At 58.6% G+C, this 23,568-nt stretch overlaps 1 protein-coding gene across 7 annotated transcripts in view; it reads right to left on the bottom strand.

Moving 5' to 3' along the window:
* The window catches only part of Gse1 (Gse1 coiled-coil protein), a 354,151-nt gene that overhangs the window by 4,422 nt on the left and 326,161 nt on the right, over positions 1–23,568 (bottom strand). For 4 of the 7 annotated variants that reach the window (XM_029532578.1, XM_029532582.1, XM_021220464.2 and 1 more), the window contains 13 exons: positions 22,509–22,727; positions 13,673–13,872; positions 10,082–10,254; positions 9,454–9,648; positions 8,630–8,821; positions 8,103–8,428; positions 7,207–7,531; positions 5,306–5,925; positions 4,285–4,397; positions 3,757–4,027; positions 2,579–2,686; positions 1,598–1,969; positions 410–688 (listed from right to left, as the gene is read on the bottom strand). In XM_029532578.1, coding sequence (XP_029388438.1) covers positions 410–688; positions 1,598–1,969; positions 2,579–2,686; positions 3,757–4,027; positions 4,285–4,397; positions 5,306–5,925; positions 7,207–7,531; positions 8,103–8,428; positions 8,630–8,821; positions 9,454–9,648; positions 10,082–10,254; positions 13,673–13,872; positions 22,509–22,727 — 3,393 coding nt within the window. The remainder of the gene's footprint in view (positions 1–409; positions 689–1,597; positions 1,970–2,578; positions 2,687–3,756; positions 4,028–4,284; positions 4,398–5,305; positions 5,926–7,206; positions 7,532–8,102; positions 8,429–8,629; positions 8,822–9,453; positions 9,649–10,081; positions 10,255–13,672; positions 13,873–22,508; positions 22,728–23,568) is intronic. The other 3 variants (XM_029532581.1, XM_029532583.1, XM_029532579.1) reach the window with 2 other exon arrangements.

Raw genomic sequence — 23,568 nt, 5'->3', positions numbered from 1 at the left:
AAGGCAGTACAGCACTCAAGTACTGGGAGACAGGCCAGGGAGCTGGATCCAGTAAATGGGTGCCACCGCCTCTCTCTAGGACTGTGGGTGTGCAACTCAGGCTTAGACACCCAGAATCTTCAGTGTGGGCTCACAGCATGGTGATTAGGGCTGGCCAGAGCTCAGCTATATATGGAAACCAGGCAACATTCTGTCATGTCCCACCACAGCAGGACTCAGGGCACAAACTATACCATAGGCTTGCCCAGCAAGAAAATCAATGACTTAACATTGATTACTGAACGCTGTCCAGTGATTTGTCCCTTAGATGCCACCTGAAAGAGCCCCTCCACCCTAAGGAGCAGGGAGCAGACGGCCTCTAGAGCAGACAGACCAGATCTGACGATTACCCATCCACCCAAACCCCTACCTTCTATGTGTTCCTGGTAAGCTTCAAAGATTGCCTCAATCCCTTGCCACTGGCGCCTGGGGGCTTCCTCAGCTTCCTCCTCGCTGTCCTCCTCAGAGTCCTCCTCTGAGTCCTGGTCCACCTCCTGCATAGGAGGGCCCTTCCTCCCCGTCGGGGGCTCCTGCTGTCCGTTGTGCTGGGGCAAGGGGACCCTGCCGGAGGACTGCAGCTCGGGAATGTTGTAGTGGACTGCCGTGTCGACTTTGTGGCTCTGCTCTGCAGAGAGCAAAGCAGAGTTCCCTGGGGAGAAGAAAATGGGGATCTTGAGGGGCAGGAGCTTGATTGAAGCAACCCGTGGAGACAAACGGCAGAGTTAGAGCCTACAGGCACAGTGTGCTGCCTGAGCAAGGACAGAGATTGTGTCCTTCAACGGGAGGGGCTTCAGCTCTGCTGGTGGCCCCACCTGAACGCTGCCCAGTGACACGTCCCTTTAACGCCACCTGGAAGGGCCCCTCCACCCTAAGAAGCAGGGAGCAGACAGCCTCTGGCCAAAGCTGACACTTCTCTTACAGGAGCTTCCCCTCGCCAGCAAGGTCAGAGGTCAGCACTGATGGCTTCCGCTCTGGCTTTCCTATCTGGTTTAGTCTGGCTGGCTGTCCTACTGAACCTCAGGAATGCAGTCTCTGCCTCCACTTAGCCACCCTAACTCTCACCTTTGATCCTGGGCCCCAGAGCAGAGTCAACTGTGATGAACACTGGGAGCTCAGCCTTCACAGTGTGAAGCCCTCAGACACAGACTGGGCATGGCTAGACAATTTCCCCTGCTGGGTTCTCTCTCTCTGGCACACACACACTTACTCTACCTGGGTGAGCAGGGCAGGAGAACCCACTGTTCCTATATTCACTGGGCCTTGGGTGGTAGGTATACAGTACTCTGGCAAAGAACCAGCTCTCCAAGTAAGCCCATGCAGATCCTGGGAAGGCCATGGCCTTCCTGAACTGTCATTTGCTAGCTGTCCCAAGTGTGCGGGGTTCTTGGGCAGGTACATTAGGTCCTGCTACAAGCCTGGGAGCGATTGAGGCTTGGGTCTCCCCTCCCCGAATGCTTCACAGGCATTAAGGGGTTAACTGGTACCATCACTGTGTAAATGGCCTGTGTCACCCAGCACTGTGACAGGTGACATGGGGGACCTGTGGCCGATTGGTTACCTTTATGCTTCTGTAGAGCCTTCTGTGTGGACTGCAGCACAGACTCGTGGAATTGATGTGCAAACTCTTCAGCCACGAAGGGCTCCCAGGGTTTGCTCTTCCCGTTGATGCTGTGAGACAACGGCACAGGAATGTCCTTGGGCGCAGCGCCCCGGAGGTAATGGAGCATGCTCAGGCTCTTCTTGCCCCCAGGGGCCTCGCTCAGCCTGGCCTTCTCACCGCTGGGAGGAGCCGGCTCCTGGACTCTCAAGAGCTCCTGGGGCCGGAACTGTTCCAGTCTCCCAGTCTCTGTGGCCTTTGGGACATCTGACAAGGAGGCAGGGACCCCGACAGGCTGATCCGTCTCTAGAGGAGCTGGCTGTGTGGCTGGTTCTTGGAAAGACAGAAAATGAGGGGGACATTATGAGTTGTGGAACAGCATGCAGACACTACTCATCTCCAGAGCTTATGAGTGCAGAAAGACCCAGTGTGTGTGCCCCATGTTAACACTGTGCACGAGGTTAAGAGTTGGAGGAGTGGCCTGCTTAGCAGCAAGTCCAACTGTGAACAAGTTCCCAGGGGACAGGTGGGGAGAGAGCAGAAAGCACTGAGAAGGTAGGAGTAACTTCATCCAAATCAGGGAGAGCAGGTGAGGACATGAGCTAGACAGAGGCTGGACTGCAAGGATTCAGCTTTCTTCAACTGGAGAGCAGCAGAGAGAGAGAGCAGGTGCAGGAGACAGTCTGGAAAGCCCAGGCAGGGCATTCGGTGGGCTTCGGACCCATCCTCTTGGGTAGTGATGGCTACAGCCAGCAGCTGACGGGGCGGCACGGTAGAAGTCAGCGCCCTCCCCCGACCTTCACGCCCCACGGCTCGGCAGGATGGAGAGAGGCAAGCCCTGCTTCTGGTAACGTTCACAGCAAAGACGTAGACTTCGAGCGCCACCTCTAACCCTGTGGCCCAATCTACAGGACGCAGGCAGGTGGGGTGTCCTTCCCTTACCACTCAGGGAGACGGTAGGACTGTCCCTCGAAGAATTTGTCACTGAGTCTGCTGCGGACAGTGCTCTCTGCTTCATGGCTCGGAGCATTTCAACAAGCCTCTCTTTGTCTGTGAGGAAAGCAGCCCCCGGTTAGCAGCACTTTGAGAGGGGAGGAAGGACGGGGTCTGGCCACCATGACTGGCAGGTACAAGCCCTTCACACCAAGAGGCACCAAAAGCAAGCAGGTGACAGCAGCTGGCTGTCCCTGCTGGGCTCCAGACAGCCACAGTCTTCAGCCACGAGCAGTGGCTACCGGGGGGGTTCCATGGTAACTTCCTTCTCAGCAGGTACCCTGATCTGAAGACCAGGGAAGGGAGCGTGCTCCCCGTCTAGGGTCATAGCCATTTCCCACGAAGGACTGCAGATCCCCGGTTCAGTGGCTCTTCCTGCCAACTCTGAAAGTTAAGAGGCTTCGGTGCTGACGGACGGCGTCCTTTAGACACAAAGCCAGGTGAAAAATCAGGCTTGCAAACAGGCACGTGTCCAGGAGCCTGCGCTGGCAGTCAGCCTGTCAGGAACCCTTGCATGAAAAGTGAGACCTCCACCACGCTTGTTAAAAAGGAAAAAGAAACCGCTGTCCCCAATAAAGAAGCCTGTCAGACCAATCAGAGAGTGGGAGGCACCTTTCCTGGGAGTCTTCCAGAGGAGGCCAGTGCCCTTAAGGGGCATGGCTGTGAACACCAACGCCTCAGCCCAAGATGGGTGTTGAGCCGATCAAGGTAGCTTGGGCATGCCTTGGCCACTCTGTGTCTTCTATACCATGGATTCCAGTCTCTTCTCTAACATGGCCCTAGGGTCATGATCTGGAAGCATCTTTTTGGGCAAGTTGTACTTAGCTCTGTAGGCTGGGCCTGTTGGCAGCAGGAACAGTGCTCAGTAGAGATCACTGGCAACCCCAAGAGGAGGGGGCTGTAGTACGCAAACCCTGAGCACACCCTCTCAGTCCCAGGGAAAGTCCTGTAGGCACTCTGACCAAGTGTAGGAGGATGGTGGGGGGGCCTGACAGGCACCCCAAACAGGACATGTGCCAGAGGAGAGTGTGAAACAAAAGCCGACCAGAGCCGAGAAGCCAACTCTGCAGCTCCTGCCACCCAGGAGCGCCCTGCCCTGCGTGTGTAGGCTGGAGCAAGGTCCTTACCTTTCCTCTTCTCTGCACTGATGTGCGTCAGGTTGAAGAAGGTCAAGAACTTCCTCTTCTCCTCAAAGTTCGGGCTGTTGTTCATCTCATCAGGGCTGTAGCGGGTGGACAGAGCCAGCCGGGGCGAAGGCGTCTGTCGCTTGCACTGAACGGCAGGTGGCGACGGGCTTCTCTCTCTCAGCATCCGCCTCCGCTTCCGGCGCTTCTGCGCCACCAGCTCCTCCTTCTGCTGTTGGGTGGTCAAGCCAAAAAGTTGCAAGAACTCTAGCTTCTAGATCGGGAAAGAAAACAAACGAGTGTGAAGCCACCACCGTCAGCTTCACATTTCCCTTCACACTGTGTCGTCACTGCCACCCCCCCCCGGGGGGGGGAGGAGTCCTGTGGTCCTTGCAGTCTGACCCGGAGCTAGGCCACAGAGGAGCAGAGGCAATGGGCTACAGTGTCTGGAAGCTTAAGAGGTAGGCCCCAAGCAGGGACCAACTACCCAGCCAACCCAGAGCACACGAGAGTCAAGGAGGGGCCTGTTACCTCCGAGGACGTGTCCAGTTTGAGGGGCGGCTGCTCAGCCACACAGCGGAGGTGTGCCCTGACCTCCTCCTCATCGCTCTCATCGTAGGAATCATCGAGGTCGTAGTAGTACCCTGAGGGCAGAAATGGGTGCACTGAGCCAGGCTCAGAACTCGGGCTGCGCTGTGGACACGTTCACCCGAGACCCCTGAGCTGGGCCTGGCTCCTTCCCATCTGCCTGGACGCCTGCAGTGAGACTCCCTAGGCTCAGAGCAGAGCATACCTGGCCCGGTGTCCGTGGCTTTGTGAGCATACGGCCCCTGCTGTGACCCTCGTGGGAAGGCAACTAAAAACCACAGAGCCCCCATTCCTTCTCAAAGTGAACTGAGAGAAAAGCCCAGCCAGGCCCTAAAACTACCATGACCAGCATTCTAGAAGCAGAGCTAAGAGGAGCTGGGTGCGACACCAGACAGGCCACATTGATTCGAGGGGCGTAGAACAGCCTGAGGCAGTTACCCTCAGCAGGCGTGTGCTGCTCTAGCTACAGCTCCTACTGGGTCTCTTGACCTCCTTAGGGAGCTGTCCCCTCCGTTTTTAGGGGGCAGAGACAGGCTCCATCAGGGGCAGTGTTAGCTGCTGTCCTTATCCCCTGGAGGACGTGCCCTCAACCGTCACTACCCTTGTGTGTCACTACCCTTGTGTGAAGGCCTGCTGGGCTGTAACGTCACACTATTAATATTTAAAGACACCTGACCAGCCTCCGCCCATCACTTATCAATAACACGTCTGCAGTACCGTCTTGGCAGATGAGGCCATGACTCCCCATTTTGGGATAATATGCCTCAAAATGCAGGACAGGCAAGGGGTCCGCCCTATAGGTGCGAGGTTCAGAAGTCTGAAACTGCTATCTGAAACCAATTATTTAAAAACTGCACCGGAAGTTAAAAGTGGGAGAAGAGGGGCGAGCGTCTGGTACTGGTGTCTCCCCGTCCTGATGAACCCCCATTCCCGGGAAGATTGGGACCCACTCAGGAGGCCAGACCTTTCTCCTGAGCCTCGCGCCGCCTGCGTTCCTCTAGGTCCAGTTTGCTGACCAGCCTCCGTCGCTGCTGAAGAAACTCGTCATAGATGTAGGCTGGATCGGGGCCCCTCGCCGTGGGGTGGCAGTACGGAGAGCCTGGCTTCAGAGGCCCACTGAGCTCCCCGAAGGTGGTTGTCTGGGAAAGAGAGGGCCGCTGCTGGCCCAAGATGGTCTGTGTTGACTTCTCAAGTTCAGTAAGGAAAGGCCCAGGTCCGTGGGGAAAGGTCTGAGGCTCCAGACTTCCTGCCTCCCGCGGTGGCGGCGGCGGTGGCGGCTGGTATTTGTCCAGTGGTGTGGCCTCACGCTTCCGGGGCTCCTCTGCCTTCTCCGAGCAGTGAACTCTCTCCACCTTCACCAGTGGCACAGCGGCCTGGCGGCTGGGCTCAAAAGCAGTCGGGTGGCTATGCAGAGTGTGGCTCTCGGCCCGCCGCGTCTCTAGGGCATTGTCCATCAGAGACACCGGGTTCCAGAGGGCTGTGGGTACAGTGTGGTGCTGGGGCTTGGGTGAGATGAGGGGTGGTGGGCCACCAAAGTGCTGTGGGGGTTCACGGCTGCCCTGTTCATGCCGGTTTGTTCCTGGCCTAGAGAGAACATACCAAAGCCATGGGTTTGGGAAGCAGAGCTGCCTACCAGCCTCCCACAGAATGCCCAGGGTAGCTTGCTGGGCTCACACCAGACTGCCTGTAGGTGTGAACTCTAGGAGAGCCATTTCTTCCTGGAGAGGAAGCTGTTAGCACAGGCATAGGATGGTGGCCGTGCTGCTGCCCTCCTGTGGTTCCTGCCAGAACTGCAGCAGCCCCAGAGCTCGGCCTGAAGGACTTTCTTTTAGCTTGCTTCACCAGATGTGCAAAAAAAAGCTTCCTTAACCCAGCTCTGCCCAGGACCCTTTACCACTTGGTCCACGCCCTCTTCCAGACCTGGGCAGGAACTGCATCTGCAAGCCTCTTCCTGTGGTAGATAGACTACTACCAAGATCCACAACTGGTCAAGACAGGGGACAGGTGACTTTTAGGGAGCCGGCCCTGACTGGTTCGTCTATAGCCCAACCCCCACGTTCAGGAAGCCAAGGTACCAGGATTCCTCTGGTAGGCAGTGCCATCTAGGCGTGACAGGGAAGCTACCGCCCAAACAAGACTTGAATATTGACAACACTGGCTGACATGCCAGCGCGGGAAGAGCTAGAGATGGATGTGAGAGGGAGGGAACTCCAGGGACAAGCAGCAGGGTAAGCTAGGGTCAGCCCTAAACACACGGACTGTGGGGGAGGGGCCCAAGGGGCCACTGCTAGGCTCCTCAGGTCTCTGGCTGAGGTGCCACTTAACAAAGCTGCCAACGCTGCCCCTCCCTCCCATGAGGTAGAGCACAGGGTTTCTTTAGCTTCCCCTCAGGTTCTGAACAGCAAGGGATCACACCACACGCCACTGGAGTCAAGCATTTTAACAGTTCTTAGCTACGGGGTGAGCAACCCCGCCCCTTGATGCCCCCACCCACCCACCTAGTGACAGCAAGTAGGACCAGGCTGATGTGGGAGCCCGAGCAGATGGCCGAGAAGCCAGAGGACTAGGGCTTGGCGTGAACCTTATGTCCAGCACAGAATGGTTAAGACTAGTGAGGCCTCAGAGTGGCCTCCCTACAGCTGTGCAAGGTGTGGAGGGGCCAGGGCGGGGCCAGGGACGGACACCCGGGGTACTTCCAGGTATTGTTCTTCTCAGCACGGAGGAGAGGGGATGAGAGACTTAAGATGCTGAGGGCTGGAGTGGTACAGAAGATGAAGCAGGCCATGTGACAGGAGAGGACAGACGGACGGACAGACTTTTGCACCAGCATCACTTGCCACACGTGAGGTCTCACCCAAGACCCACCTGGTGCTCTCGGGCCTATGCTCCGTCTCTGTGGGCACTGGGGGCCGGCCCAGGTCTAGGTGCTGCTCCAGGACCTGCTGCCGGAACTCGGACACCTGGGACTGGCGGTCTTCCTTCTCCTGCCGCAGGCGCCGCTGCCGCGCCAGCCACTTCTCCTCCTCATTGGTGCGCTGGATCAGCAGAGCGGTGGTGGCGCTGCTTCCAGGCAGAGAGAAAATGCCGTGGCTGGAGATGAGGCTCGGCACCGTGTGGTGTGGGGCAGGCACTGGGTGTAGAGGGTGCTGCACAGGCTTGGGTGCCTGCAAGCCCACGTCCTTTAGCTTCTCTGTGGGAGGAAACACGGTCACTGCGGGGCGCCAGCCCCCTCCCTCGCCCCTGCTCGCAGCCCAGGACTGAAGGAAACACTGCCTTATCCTTGGAGAGAGGAGACGTGGTGTGCGTGGCTGGCTCAGAGCAAGTTACATGTTTTTAAGGACATCAACCACATAGATTTTCATGAAATAAATTATGTTCACGACAAGATCAGGATGGCTCATGCCTGTGCTCCCAACGCTTTAAGGGCTGACACAGGACCATGGCTATGAATCTGAGGGACGCCTGAGTCCCAGGTTAGCCTTGTCTCTAGAACTCTGACACAGAACGAAAGGTCAGATCGGGGTATCTCAGTGGTGTGACTCTGGTATCCACCATTACCGGGACAAAGGGCAGAGACCAACCAAGGTTCTACCAGCAGTGATGGCAACTCCCCTCCCTAGCATTCTGGGGGCACCCGTGGGATCCAGGATCCACCCAGGGTGGCAGAGCACGCCTCTTCCCAGTCGTGCCAGCACTGGGACGGTACCCCCTCACCGCCAGGCAGGCGCAGTCCACTCCCTCCACACAGCTCAGCCAGCTACCTGCTCGGGTTGGGGTCAGCTGCTCTGAGGGCTTGGGCCGCTCCTCCGTGCTGTGACCTCGGAGTCCGTGTAGCTCGGCCACAGGCAGGAAGCTGGTGGGCTCCAAGGCCTTGGCAGCCAGCAGCTCCTTCTCCCTCGCCCGCTGCTCCCGCTGCCGCTCCAGCTCCCGCTCGCGCTCCTTCTCCCTCTCCCGCTCCAGCTCCTTCTCCCGCTCCTTCTCCCGCTGCTGCTCCCGTTCCCGCTCCTTCTCCCGCTCTCGGTCGGCCTCCCGTTCCCGCTCCCGCTCCCGCTCTCTCTCCCTCCGCAGCTCCTCATCCATCTGCAACCTGGGAGGGAAAGCAGAGGGCAGTGTGCTAAGGGATGTGTGGGAGGGACAAGTCCAAGCCCCAGCTCAAAGCGGGGCAGCCACACGCAAGAGTCGCCACCCACACACAAAGAACCGCACCCCGCCACCACGGAGCCAAGCCCCGCTGAGGATCTCAAGCACGCTCGACTGTCCCCTCCCTTCTGTTGAAGACACAGCTTACCTCTCTGCACTGAGGCTGGACATCCGCTCCGAGTGTAGCGCCGCCAGGGACGAGTGGGAGAGCTCAGGAGGGTACCGTACACCGGAGAGATGCAGGTGCATCGCTGATGGATGCAGCGGAGGCAGGGAGCCAGGGGTGGGAATGGGGTAGAACGGAGACCTTAAGGCTGACAGGCAATAGGAGTCGTCCATCCTGTAGACAAGAGAGGCAGGACTGGTGTGTGCTGAGGCAGGAGCCACAAAGGATGAGCTTGCCTAGCAGAGGCAAAGCCCTGAGGTGAATCCCTGGCACTGCAGGAAAAAGGCTGGGACCCAGGCAGGTGAGGTAGTCCCTCTCCGCTGGGCGAGTCCACCGCTCACGCAGGCTCAGCACTGCAGAGACTGCATGCCAAGAGCACTGTCAGAGGCCACATGGGCGCCTAGGACCTCCCGGACCATGGGTGAGCTAGCAGAAGGGCAGACTGGCTGCAGGCAGAGACCTCTGGTGTGACCCGCTGTGCTAAGAGGCTAGGCTTCTGCAGGAAGAGGGCATGGCCTGACTCTCTCCGGGGTCTCTACCACACTGTCCAGGTACCACACAGTTAGTGGGGACTGTCTGCTGGGATGCAGATGCTGAGAAGCGGGAACCAAGGAACATCAGCAGGTGGCACTGAGTCCATCCATCAAGACTCGACTCAACTCAGTCGGAGCTGGGGAAAGCTATATGGGATGGACCAGGTCTCCCTTGAGGGCCTGGCCCCCAAGCCCTGGCAAACGCCTGCCCTGAGATGTTCTAGCTTGCGGAGAACAGATTAGCACACGGACAGCGGTGCGGGGACGCCTCACCTGAAGGCCGGGTGGGGGAACGGGTGTGGGGCTAGGTAGCTGGGGTGATAGTAGGCTGCGGCGGTGGCTGGGTCCAGGCCAAGCGGGGGCAAGGACATGCGTAAGTCTTCAGCAGTGTGGTAGGGCCGGAAGCTTCGCAGGTAGTCCTCGGTCACCGTGCTGGGGGGCACCACATGGTGCACAGGCCGCTGGAGGCTATGGGAGGGGAAGGCGGTGGTGAGCAGAGGGAACATGCCAAGCTCCCTCAGCAGCTCAAGGCTGGCCTCTGCCATCCTACCTCAGCAGGCTCAGGTCCTGCCTCTCAGTGAGGTACAGCCTGGCATGAAGCCCAGACTGCACAGGTGGGAAGCTGCCTGCCACTCAGACCTACCCGCCCCTTAAGGTCCCCACCAGTGGAAACAGATGCTAGAGGGGCTCTCTGTCCCCCAGACCCCGAGGATGGGCTTAAATGTGTTTAGGACACGTGATAAGTCTCAGCATAGGGTGGACAAGGTCAGATGAGGCCAAGGACCTCAGGGCAGATCAGGCCACCGAGACTACCGGCCATTCTATCTACCTCTGCCGCTGCAAACTCTCAGGCCTGCCTGGAGCCACCCTGTGCCCTCCCTGACCCCAGCCTGGCACTCACTTGAGTGGTTGGAAGCGGGAGTCCTGTACAACTGAGCCGGGGGAAAGGCCAAAGGGGTAGGGGGTGCTGAGTAGGTGGGAGGGGATGGCAGGGCCCGCGGCCTTTTCCTGGGCGAGAGGTGGCTCCACCAGCAGGCGCTCTCGACCACTGCTGCTGCCTCGGGAGCCAGAGTCCTGCGGGAAGAAGACACAGAGTTAGGTCTTGGGGAGCCAACCATATTCTAGAAACACCCCCCCCCAATTTTTTTTTTTTAATCAAAGAAAGCATAAAAGAGATATTTAGGGAGAAAGCCTCCTATGAGCAGATCTGGACCAAGGTCTGCCAGGGTCTGCCAGAGCTCTAAGAGGAACTCAGCAATGCAGGGGAAGCCTTCAACACCAGACTGATGAATCTCAAGATGTGGCATCTGAGGGGATCTGCAGGGCAGCGACTCCCTCTTCCTACAGGTAAAACGGGGTGGTCATGGAGTCAGGACACACACACACCCTGGGGACCTGCACCTCAGGACAGGGCTGCTCCCAAGATTCCAGCAGTGCCCATAGCTATCTGGACAGTGCTGGCAGCTGACATGGACCTACGTGGGGGACATCCTTGCACATATTTAGCCAGGAGAGGCTCCCTTCAGGCATGAAGTGAGAGGCGGGCAGTAGGGCTGGGCTGGGGCCTGGGGAGACCCCGACTTTCTGTGTAAACAGCCACAGCCTGCAGAAACCAGACTCGATAGCCCTGCCTGCCCGTCACCCGTGACTAGGGAGGAACCCCCAGGGCAAGGCCGAGAGGCACCAATGGGAACACGGAAAAGTCAGGGAGCCATCATGAGCGGAGGTAAGGCTGAGGGCCAGGAGCCCCCTGGTACCACTTTGAGACCCTTCCCTCACTACTATAGGAGAGGCCCAACACAAGCAGGCAGCGAGCTGTACTCACTAGGGACACGAGGTCCTCTGGCTGAGACGGGCTGAACCCATGGTGTGACTGAAAGGCTCACGGTAGGCAGCATAGTAACTGTCCCTGGATATGGGCCTGCCAGCCATTCCTGAACTCCCGGCTCCTTGTGTTATCCAAGCCGGTGGTGACACCCCCAGGGTCAGCCAGCATCATCACCTGAGTATAAGTAAGCCTGGAGGGGAGGGGGTCACGGCTGGACCGCTACTTAACCCTGTGTGTGCAGTGTGAGGACAGCCTCTCACGGTACCTTCCCCCTCCATTCTCACAGAGCCTACCACAAGCCCTCCTGCTCCCCACAGACAGACAGCGACGATTAATTGAGGGAGACAGGCTGCTGATTGAATTTTTAATGAGCAGTAACATCTGTTTCCTTTCCCGCAGCCTGTCTCTGCTCCCTTGTGGGGTCCTCATGGGTTCATGACCTCTGACCTGCCCTCAGGAGGAACATTCACACAGTATCATATAGGTGTGTGTGTGCGGAGGGGGGGGGAGGGGGGCACACATCCCACCCACACCAGGACAAACAAGGAGACTAGAAAAATGGCCATCAGGCCAGGCAGTGTTGGCGCACGCCTTTAATCCCAACACTTGGGGAGGCAGAGGCAGGCGGATTTCTGAGTTCGAGGCCAGCCTGGTCTGCAGAGTGAGTTCCAGGACAGCCAGGGCTACACAGAGAAACCCTGTCTCGAAACACCCCCGCCCCCCCAAAAGAAAAATGGTCATCAGGCCCCTTGGGTGGGTGGGGGGTTGCACACTGCCGTCCTCCTCAGGCTTGTGGCCTGACTAGAACCTAAATAGGCCATCTGTGGGGTGGGGTGCTGCCTGGGTGACGAGGACAGAAAAAGCCCCGACGTGGTGGCTACCCCGAGGCACCCCCCTGGCAGTGGCTGTGGCAGACAAGATATGGCTGCAGAGCTGCTCCAAGACACAGCTGCATCCATGAAAGGCAGCGGCTGCAGAGGGGAAAGCTGTCATTCTCCAGCGATTAGAGCGAGGTCTCCACAGCTGGGCAAGTGGGGCGTGCCCGTTAGCTTTCAAACAGACTGTTCTTCATTCATCTCTCATGCCTGGTCACCCTGAGAAGGGCTCTGGAGCCACACACCCCCTTGACTGCCAACACAGTGGATGCAGCCTCCAGAGGCCCCTAGTGACTCGCGGCCACACTACAGGGAGAGCGCATCCCCCGCCCTCCCGGCAAGGATTAAACTCTCTGCTGAGCTCTGAGCATCATCCACTGTGTGTGTGTGCTTGGCAGTGGCAGTGGTGGCGGCCTCCCTGGTGGTGAGCAGGTCTCGTTAACCGCAGCGTGAACTGCTGGAGCGGAGCCATCAGGGCCCTTCTCCGGGTTACTAAGTGTTTCTGAGGCAGTAAGGATCCTTTGAGGATACTGACAGGCTCCGGGGAGAGGAGTCACGAGGCAGAGGCACTAGGAACCTCCTAGTTCTCCAAGGGGACAATGCATGAAGTGTCTTGGACCTGGGCCAGGGGCTCCAGTCAGCGGAAGCTCCAGGGGCCCAAGGCAGGAACAGGAAGTGACCCTCCCACCAGCTTCTTTCTCAGGCCAGAACCAGCCAGTCGCCAGGCAAGCCGGTTATCCAGGGAAGGGAAGCCATATGGAGGATTTTATCAGCTGACTCATTGTCTGAGGTCAAAGCTGCGCTCTGGCAGGAGTCCACAGACAGGAGATGGTTGGCGGTGGCCACCTCTCTGACTTCTCTTAAGCCAGGACAGGGTGGGTCTAGGCAGCTCAGAGCTGAGACAGAATTGCTTAGACAGGTTTCCCGGGGTTAAGTGTGACTTCAGCCACAGGAGAAATGGGCCAAGGCTGGCCCCCATGCAAGCTCACACCCTGCCTATTCTGCCCTGACCCAGCAGGGGAGAGGTGGTCTTCCCCCCCCCCCCAATCCATCTTTGTGGTTTAATTAGTACTTCCTAGCAGTGCAAACCCTCTGGGAATGGGGCTGGAGAATCCCGGGAAAGCCACAGCTGACAGCGGTTCTTAATTAGCAAGGCCCCCTCTGGGCGCCAGGCTGCCAGGCCACGGGGAGGCCCAGCAGTACAGGGGAAGCTCTGGGGCTGGCTCCTCCACGGCAGTTAGGTTATGGCCAGCTGGAGGCTGCAGACCCAAGGACCCGGGTGCTGGCTGGCATCAGGGACTATCAGAGTTAGCCTACAGTCCTGCCCCTACTCCTCCAAAGCAGTCACAGCTATTGTCTAGCCAGAGACCCAAGGCTCAGATACCGCCTCGGGCACTCTGGTTGTTGTGGACTCAACCTGGTGCCTCTGGGTATGAAGACCCCTAAAGAAGTGATTACTGTCCAGGCCACCAGAGGATAAGATACCATTGGGCAAAGGGGCAGGGCCTTGGCAACCCTCTCCTTCCCCAGGCTTAGGGAGGCTCTGGCCTCCTAAACCAAGCAAGGAGGAATTTGTGGTACTCTGTCACAAGCCTGATGTAAGGGTTGCCTTAATGCTAGCATCTTCCAGTACCGGGTGCGTATCAAGTTCACCTGGCTGAAGAGTCCGAGGACCAGGGCGAGAGTGCAACCTCGCTGTGGACAGAAAACAACCTGCAGGGACCCTCCTCCCACGCGCCTCCATCCCCATTACCCCACCACACCCACACCTCTGGGCGGCGCCACTCACCTGGCGGCTTTCGCTTCTCCAGACTCCGTTGACGGTTTTGGTGGGGGCAATAGTGACCACCGGGGGAGTGCTGGGGACACTGTGACCCCCAGGGGGGACGATGATGGGGCCCATGGGCACTCGTTTGGGCGTGCTAGCTGGAGAGCTATGGTTGGTGGCTGGAGAGGACACTGGAGATGACTCGCTGCTCAGTGAGGACCCTGTGGAAAGAGAACACAGCAGCTCAGGGGCCGTCCCACCACACCCACGCTTCTTGCCATTCCAGAATGCTCACGGGGAGTGAGGCCCAAGAGCGGGCAGGCAGGGACGGACCCACAGCCATTCTGTGGCCTCCCTTGTCGTACTGCCTCTCAGGCGTGGAGGTGGACAGCTATTTTTACACTTAAAAAAAAAAAAAATCTGAGATGTCACTCATTCTTTTAAAACCACGTCAATGTACCTCGGTGTATCTGCCATATTGAGTGAATACTACTATACCCAGAACAGCCTCACGATCCCAGAAAGAAGCGACATGTTTTTCTTCCCAACCACCTCCAGCAGCAGAAAGGAAGAGGCGGTGGGGGTGGGGGCAGCTTAGTTCTTGGGGGTGTCGGTTCCAACGGGACTTGGCAGTCAAGGGTGATCTCAGTCACTAACACAGCCCCCTCTCTCCCTGGACAATCATGCTACCTGCGGAAACACGGCATGGCCTCTTGACTGCCGAGGCCCTGGTGTGACTCGTGCCATTGTACAGCGCAGTGCCCCGAGTAGCTCCAGCCAAGCACCCCTCTTGTTCACATGACTAGACCTACCAGGGCCTGACCTTGGCAATCAGGCCTGACGGCCGGAGCCTAGGGAAGAAACTCTCGGTTCTCCAGTGGGCACCAGACCCACTGCCTACACCCTGAGAACTCTGTAGTCTCAAGCGGGCAGGGGCAGGGGTCAGCCCCAAGGCTGGGCAGTGTGAAGCCAGCACAGTGATCGCCCAGCTAGGCTCAGAGACACGCTGGCTTGCCAGGCCAGCTTCTGGGATCTGACATAGGCAGCAAGCTACAGGCTGGTGCTGCCAGGCCTGGGGACTGACCAAGAACCTTGGCACGAGCGAGCCAGGGAGGGCGTGGCATTCTACACATCCCTGGATTCAGTAGAAAGGTATCCCTCTGTGCAGCTGACAAAGCCTAAGGGGCCAGAAAGCCACACCCTAGGCCTGCAATGCCAGTCCCTGTATGTGTCCAAAAGTGAGGGCTCTTGTCAACCAAACACTCCTGAGAAAGTCCACGCGGTCTGATGTGAAGCATGCTCGCAGCCTTGAGCTACACCAAGTCCCAGCCCTGCCTATTCTATACTGGAATGCCCCCACAGAGAGGACACAAGGAACAAGAGCCAGGCCAAGCACACGCCGTGGGATGCAACCTCCTTGCTCAGAGCCAGTACCTCAGAGGGTGGAACACAGCTTGGGGGGGGAGGGGTTGCAGAAAGGCAGGGGCCCAACTTTTCAGTCCAAGCTGGCCCAGAACCGACAATCAGGTTGTCTCCATGCCAGGCTAAAAACACAATCGCTTTCATATTATTTTTAGGACTCCTCCTATCGCCTAAAACAGCAACCTGCTCGGGTGTGCGGCGCGGTCCTTCCCAGGGGAGCCACGGTAGGATGCTCACGTCTAATACGCCATCGATCTCTGTGTGTGCGGAAATCTGTGTGTGTGGGTGCACATGTGTGCAGACGTGCGGGCAGTCCTCGGGACACTGCTGTTTCTAAGACAGGCTCTCTCCACTCGAGTCAGGCTAGACAGAACGGCCAGGGGGCGCCCTAGACAGAATGGCCAGTGGGGGGTCCCTAGGGCTCTGTGAGTCCTCACTTCCTTGGCGTGAGACTGGGAGTGGATGATACCACGCCTGCCTTCTAACAGGTATGTTCTAGGGCTCAAACTCAGGTCCTCAAGCATTTTACTGACTGAACCACCTTCCTAGCAACTCCTGCCCCCCTCCCACTCTTTTGAGATAGGATCTCACGCTGGAGCCCTGCCTGGTCTGGACTCACAGCAATCCTCCTGCTGTCTGAAACCCTGGGATGAAAGGGCAGAGTCACTTCAGCAGAGCCAGTTCCCGCTTGATGACCACTGTCAACTTGGGGAACACTCTTATAACCTTCAGCTGTGCCTGCTCTGCCCCCGAGACCCAGCAGCCTGAGGGTCTTGCTCTGCAGGCTCTGGGCATCCCCTGACCCCCTCCGCTGAACGGTGTCTCCCAAACCAGAACTCCATCCATACCTTAAGGTTGCTGACCATCACTGAGGGGGACAAATCACCTCCCCCAATTCTTCAGCCATCAGACAGTTGTCTGGCCCTACCTGACAGCTTACTGTGAACAGTGGCCCCCTCCCACTGCACAGACAGAACACAAGGGCCAGGAACGTGTTATCCACACATGGGAGCAAAAAACAGTTAACACTTCCACACCTAGAAGGCCACCACCAGCTACGGCAGAGGCTGTCTCACACTCGATCCAGGTGCCTGTAGGCGCTGGACCACCATTGAGGGCTCTGGGCCCTGCTGAGATAGCAGAATGACCCTTTGCAGGGAGGATCAGCTGGTGCCTCAGGTCAGTCAACAGGGACCATCCTAGCTCCTCTGTACACCCCCGTCTGTATAAGAGGCGAGGCAATCCCAAGACAGCCAGCTCAGCTGGCCTCTCTCTGTCCCTTCCCATGCTAGCATAGCCTGGCCCAGCAAGGGACGAGTGTGGGGCAGGCAGGCTCTGGTGTGTGGGGCTGGCTCAGAGAGGATGAGGCTGGCCGCGGGCAATTAGCAGCCTAATCCAGTCGGAGGTGGAAGGCAGAGGCCAGCGCTCGCCAGCGAGAGCCCTGGGATCAATACCTCACAAGGCGCTGCCAATTAGCGAGGCTGGCGCCTGGCTCCCGGCCCTGTGCTCTCTCTCCTCTCTGTGCTGCTGCCTGAGCAGGCAGGTCCGCCATCGCTGTAATTAACTGAAGCTATTCAGCCAGAGTGGTGGGAGTGGGTCAGAGAGCCGGGTCGGGCTGCAGATGAAGAGGCAGAGGGGTGCCTGCATCACCTTCGATGACTGACCCCACAGATGATGCTAAGGCCCTGTGGGGCAGTCGGTGTTATTAAGAGCCGAGACACACACACACCCCCCCCCCAAGGCAAGAGCTTGGGTGGCCTTAGCCAGCTGGTGCAGATATGAGCAGAACCATACAGATAGCTGCGGAGCAACACCTGCAGTGGCCTCTTTTCCTGAATATGTGTATGTCCCTGCAAGCATGCAAGGTGATTTCAGGTGCTTGCCTTAACGGCTCTCTCTGTATTGGCTGACTCTCTCACTGAACCCGGAGCTCGACTGGTGTGGCCAGCTTACCGAGGGGGCCCTTCCACCTCTGCCTCCCACACACAGGTTCTAGAGATCTGAACTCAGGTCTGGACCTCTGCATGGCAGGTACTCTATCTGACATCCCTGCTGGCAGAAGTGGTCCCGCATGTTATGGCTGTTGCTCTCGCCCCTGCAGACTCAAGCGAGTCCCACCAGTTAGTTGTGGGGGGTGGGTGTCAAGGAACAAGAAATAAACCCAACCAACACTACATCCCAACCGCTGCCTGGGCACCATGAGGACTGGCAGTGAAGGGAACCTAGGACCAAGGGCACAGTGACAAGTATCAGATCGGGAAGCGCTCTGGAGCCCAGAGTGCAGCACAAATGGCCCGGCAGTGCAGCAGCAAGCACCAGGGGAGGCATCGGCCATGATACGCAGCTCTGAGGAGACAGTCAAAAGGAACCACAGGATGGCCATATGCTGCTGGACAGGACTCCCCTCCTGCTCTGCCAGTGCGTCTTCACGCATGTCACAGACCTGGAGGCTGGGTGGCCTCAGTGTCTGTCTGCGAGGGAAGGAGGGCTGGTGGCGGTGCCACTAAACCCCAGTCAGCAGTCAGGAAGGGGCTGGGACTTGAGAGGAACTAACTTTCCAGTAATACCTGTCAGGCAAAGAACGTGACATGACCGACCACGGCACCAGTCCTGAGAACTGAGGCTGGCAGGAGCCAGCGAGGATCCCTTGGGCTGGGCTCTGCCCCACTGCCACCGCCATGTTAGGACACTGTGAAGATTGTGTGGGGGTGAGCATGGGGTGGGGGTAGAAACAGGAAGGAAGGAGAGGCGGTAAAAGGGGTGGAGAGGGGACGGACTGTCATCCTGATGTCCATACACCCTGCTCACCTCCTGTCACCTCAGGGCCAGCTGTGGCTCTGAACTCTTTGGGTGGTTCTTCCTCCCCTTTCTGGTCTCCTCCACAACAGCTAGCCCCGCTGCTCACACCTGAGCCACAGGCAGATGGGGTTCCAGACACCCCGCGAAGACGCCTCCACCTTGCCAGCCGCAGACTGACAGGCAGGCGGGCAGGCATGCCAGGCAGGCCATTTGTTTGGTTGTTTTCTTTGAAAGAGGCAGAGTTCCAAGGGGATGCACACAGGGTGTGCCTCGGCCCGCACCCCGCCCACCCTGTAGTAGATATGCAGGCAGATGGGGGGGGGCTCTCAGACTCAAACCCAGAGGGGTGGTCCCCAGCCTCTGCTTCTCAGGGGCTGGGTATGGGTTTCACCCACCACCCATGGTAACTTGATGCTCCTCGGTTACAGGGCCAGCAGGTGACAAAGACTTCCGGAAAGCTCAAGAGCACTGGGGATGTCTAATCAGAAGCTTAACTGCTCTAAGCTACCCTTGTCCCCACAGGTGACAAAGTGGCGAACAGCCAGGTATAAGGTGGCTCTTCCCCCACGTGCTTCGTGGGTAACAGGGGGGCCCAAGGCCCCAGGTGTACTGGAACTGAGGTACACACAGCTCTGGGGCTGTGTGGGCCTTCCGCCGATCAGCCAGGGACATGTGGGCTCCCGTCGCAGCCCCACCCCCCTTGGCAGACGGCACCAGGGCCCCGTGGGAGATGAGCAGATTGCCACACAGCTTGGGCCCCGCCTGGCAGCAGCACCCAGCTTCATCACGCACAGGTGGGGGCTATGGCGGTGGCGGCGGCGGAGGGGTGGGGGGCTCTATGACTCGCTCTCACAGAGGCCAGGAAGCCTCTGCTCCGAGAACCTCTGATGGGGCCAGGCTGGTGGCTTGAGACATGGCTCCAGGTGTAAGATCCCCGAGGACCCCAATATCCCTTTACCCAAAGTAACCTAACCAAGTCCACTGAGCAATCTGGGGGACCCTTGCCCTTCAAGGCAGCTGGGCTAATGTCACAGAAAGACGTCCCCCACCCCCAGCCCAGGGAAGCATGATAGACGGGGCTGGTAGGAGTGCTCAACATCCGCCAAGCTGGGCTCCCTTATGCACAGGGAAAGATGGAATCTGTGCTTAAGGGCCTCTAGGGGGAGGGGCAGCGCCACTCGGAGAGGCTGGAGATACAAAGTTGCCAGCCACCCGCGTGGATGGAGGCAGCTTCGGGACAGCTGAGCATCCTGGGGGACATTCTTCAGAGTCCACAGTAATGCGAGTGGCTTCAGAAGCCAGGGCAGGATAGACCCAGGGGTCCAGCCTGGGGGCTGGGCTGGAGCCCATAGCCCAGTGCTCCTTCCAGAAACCAGCGTAGAAGTCAGGGTGCTCCCTCCGCCCTCCGTCCTCCTGGGAAGCCCATGCACTGCACCACAGGGAGGCCACGGAGGGCCAACAGCTGCCTGAGCTTGGCCAGGCTGCCAGGCTGGGACCACAGCAGTGGGGACCCACAATGGCTGACCCCGGGTGTTCCCAAAGTTTAGGGAGTGGGGCGGGGTGGGGCATAAGAGGGGCAACAGGATTAGGAAATGGTGGTGGGGACACCTGGGGAGCCCCAGCAGTAGCACTTGGGAAGGAAGTCATGGGGACCGCACTTAATTACGCGATCTGTGTTCCGTTCTGTATGCTACCACTAGATCAACAGACTGCCAGAGGTGGCCTGCTGGCACTAGGCAAAAGCTGAGGCTCCGACTGTTAAAGTTGACCCACCAGGGCACAGCAAGTGATTAAAAGAGCCAGAATGTGTACTGGGCCTGACTGGGTGAATCCCAGCGTCTTCTGGCAAAGCCTTGGCCTTGCCTTAACTTAAAGACAGAGACTACGACCACCACATGGCCCATCTGGGTGGGATGGAGCCCACAGCCTGGGATATCCCCTGTGGGGCCCACAGACATCTCGGGAAGGGCTAGCTTCTCTTCCTTCCCCCTCTGCCTTTCTCTGGGGAGGGGGACAGTGCAAATGAGGCGGCGTGCTGATTATGTTGTCTGGACTGAATTTTTAAACTGCACCCCTGAGACACCATGAAGAGAGACGTCGGCCGCAGAAGCCTAGGCGAGCCCAGGAAGGGTGGGCAAGGGGCAGAGCCTCAGGGACGGAGGGGACACAGAGCAAGGCCCCTGTGGGGTGACAGCGGCACTTCTGGAGGATACCCCACCTTTACTCCAGAGCCTTCTTCCGCTGCTGGAGTGGGCTGAGAACCACCACAGGCTCTCTCTCAGGCACGGCAGCTCAGATGCCTGTCCTGTCGGGGCCTCAGAACACGAGTCTGGAATTACCTGTTACACAGAGAGGCTGGAGAGGCAGGGAGTGAAGAGCCACAGCGAGACACCAGGTAGGCGCTGGGCCCAGAGAGGGTGCCTGTCCCACCTGCCTCCCCATGAGACCAGCACGGCCTGCACAGTGGGGTCAAAGGATGGAGCAGCAAGGCATGGGACCATGGAGGGGGGGAGGGACTGAGACCAGAAAAGGGTAATCCTGCGGGGGACACAAAACATGTTCTGGAATGCCAGAGAGGACGTGTGCTAAAAGCTGCACGTGTATTCAAGGCTGAGCGGGAATGGCTTATCCGGCTCAGGGGTGGCACTTGCACACGCATGTGAGGCCCTAGGTTTGCTCCCTGGCACTCTGTGAGCTGGGTATGGTGCTGGATGCATACCCATCACCCAATAACCAGAAATTCAAGGTCACCCTCAGCTACACACAGTTCCAGGCTAACCTGGGCTGCAAGACACCTGATCTCAAGAAAATATTGAACCCGAGTGGTAGTGGCACACGCCTTTAATCCTGGGACTCTCGGGGGGAGGGGGGCGGGAGGCGGGGGTTGAGGCAGGCGGATCTCTGATGGTGAGGCCAGCCTGGTCTATGACGTGAGATCCAGGACAGCCAGGGCTACACAGAGAAGCCCTGGGGGAGGGGGAGGACAACAAACAAACAAGCACCCCTCCCCCTCCCCTCAGTTTAAGATAGGGTTTGTGGAGTATTCTGGAACTGGCAACCCACAGCCCGGGAGGCAAATCCAGCTCTCCACAGCTCTCAAGCCAAGGCCCCTGCACCAACCACACTGGTGCTTACTGAACAAGCAGCTTCCTCCTTCCGGGGCCACTTGCTTGAAATTCCTAGTTCCAACTGTCCAAGTCCCCTCAGGGGACAGGAGGATGCACTCCTGGGATCCTGGTCTCCCAACACGACCCCTTTGAGCGGTAGCTTTAGTATCTGTTCAACATGCCACCCCAGCAACGCCAGGTCCAAACCGAGGTGACAGAGAATCACTACCACGAGAACCTGAAGACTATCGGGGTGGGCCTTAGCTTCGCTGCGCTGCCAAGACACCCACTTTCCAGTAAGGTAGCCGACGAGGGCCCAGGCCCAGCTGGACACCAGTGTCGGGATGTCCCAGGGTCCCCAAGTATCCACAGACACTAAGCATCACCAGTCCGAAGTCCCCCATCTGCACACGGGGAAGACTCAGGAGACAGGCTGGCGAAGAGAAGCCTGGGCCAGCAGTACGGCCAGCCCCCGCCTCCTTGTCCCAGTGTGGCACAAAGTTCCTGGGCGTCAGATGCCCAGGTCACAGCCAAGAAGCGACAGGCACGGTGGATAATGCGCCTGTTGTTCAAAAGCCACCATGTTTCCATTCACTGAGGCCCGCAGCCTCTGGTACTCGGCCCGACCAGTTGGCCCCAGGATTTTGCGGGACAATGGGAGAGCCAACGATGGCAGAGGCGGGCAGACCAGCTTCCTCCAGATCACGAGAACCGGGCCAGCAGCCAGTCAAGGTGGGCTGGCTCGGGTGTGGTCCTTTGGCAGCAGCTCTCTTCCACTGGGCAGATGGACTACCTTCTCTCCTTCTCTGGCACCCTCAGGGCCCATCCCAGTCACACCCTCACCTCTGCAAGCCACCAAAGCAGAGAACTCTGGGACATCAGGAAATCCCCGCCCACTAATCCAAAGTGGACTTCATGTAAGTGTAGCCATTGATGGCTCCTGCAGAACCCCAGGGCCCCGGGCCTTTGAAACAAAGTTTCCATACTTTGGCCACCTGCCTCTCTGAGCAGGGAGTCTAGGAGTTGCCAGAAACTGAAGAGCTCACGAGTTCAGGCCTAAACCGACCGATCTGGGCTGCTCATTGGTAGTTTCTGACCTGCACGGTCATCAAAGCCAGAGCCAAAGGGGACCTAAGAGAACCTTTTGTCAACAAGACCGAATTCAGAAAGCAACAGCCTTTGCCCAAAGCAACATAATGTCCTCAGCCCGGCAGGCTTCAGAGGGCCAATCTCTGGTCCCACAGGCGTCCCCAATGTCCACCAATAAGCATCTACAGTAGCCACTGAAGCTGAGGAGGGCAGAGGCAGGCACAGAGGAAGGCACAGTGAAGCAGGGTGCAGAGCTGGGGTCAGGGCCCGGGGTATGGTGACAGCTACACTTGGCGGCTACACCCGGGGCCAGCTCTGCCTGGATGTGGTGGGGGAAGGGAGATGCAGGTGCGGTACCACCAACTGCAGACAGCTGTCTCCCAGAGAGATGCACTGTGGGCAGGGGGCATCCCACGAGCTAGTGGCCTGGTGCCTCTTACCTCTGGGCTCCTCTGCCTGTTTGGCGAGCTTGCGCAGCGCGGCAGCAAAGCTGGAGGATGGAGCGGCCTGGGCCGACAGCGCACTGCTGGTGGCCGGGCTACCGGTGGGCACCAGGGCGCCATTGAGTGGCGAGGGGGTGAGGGGGTTGACGGTGGCGGTGGTCCTGGTCGCCGTGGAAAGCATCCCTATGGAAGGGGACTTGGGCTCATGGCTCATGCCTGAAACAGGAAAAGAAGAACCAGCGTCACCCAGAGAGCAGAGCCCCAGCGCCAGGGCACGGCAGCGGCATGCAGCGAGAGCCAGGGGCCGCGAGAGCCGAGCACAGCCAGCGGTGCAGATGCAGACAGCGGACCCATCCCCACAGTCCGACTGGCCCCTCGGGTCTAAAGGCACCCCGGTGAGGCTGAATGCTGGACCGGCTCCCCAGAGCCAGGCCTGTGGGGTACCCTGACGCACCATATCCAGAGCCCCACCGGACCCCAGAGAGCCGAGGCAGGGGCTGGAACAACTGAGAAGACAATGCAAGCAGCAGCTGACAGGCACGGGTACGAAACCACTGACAGACATCTCCAACAGTGTCAGGAGGCCGGCTCGACAACTGCCCCAATGGACAGAGAAGGAAACTGAGACCTGTCTGTGGGGATCAACGCATACCCAGTGCCTAACTCTCTCTCTCAGGCAGGGGCCAGTCTCTTCCTCCTCCTCATCTCCAGTCTCCCCCAGGTGGGAGGGGATGGTGGCCATGGTTAAGTCCTTCCCTAAGTCCCAGGGCCTGAAGACACGGAAGAAAGAAATCTGCCTTCGGAACCACTTTGTAGTCTGGATGCACTCACTGGTCTTTCCCTCAGAGGGAAGAGGATGCTGAGAAAAGGTTTCGGGGGGGGGGGGTGCACCTCCCATTTTCTCTCCTTCAGTTTTTCCAGTCCCCATCCTGGTACCAAGCTGCGCCCCGTCATCTGGGAAAGAGGTTCGCCTTCACAGAGACCACACTGCAGAACAATCTCTCACGTCCGCTTGCTCCCGCTTCCTCCACACAGAGGAAAACTAAGCTCGTCAGGA

Source organism: Mus pahari, chromosome 20, assembly GCF_900095145.1.
Source record: "Mus pahari chromosome 20, PAHARI_EIJ_v1.1, whole genome shotgun sequence".
In the NCBI taxonomy this organism is placed as follows: Eukaryota; Metazoa; Chordata; class Mammalia; order Rodentia; family Muridae; genus Mus; species Mus pahari.
Note: the sequence above shows the minus strand (reverse complement) of the source record. Positions and strands in the feature narration are given on the sequence as shown.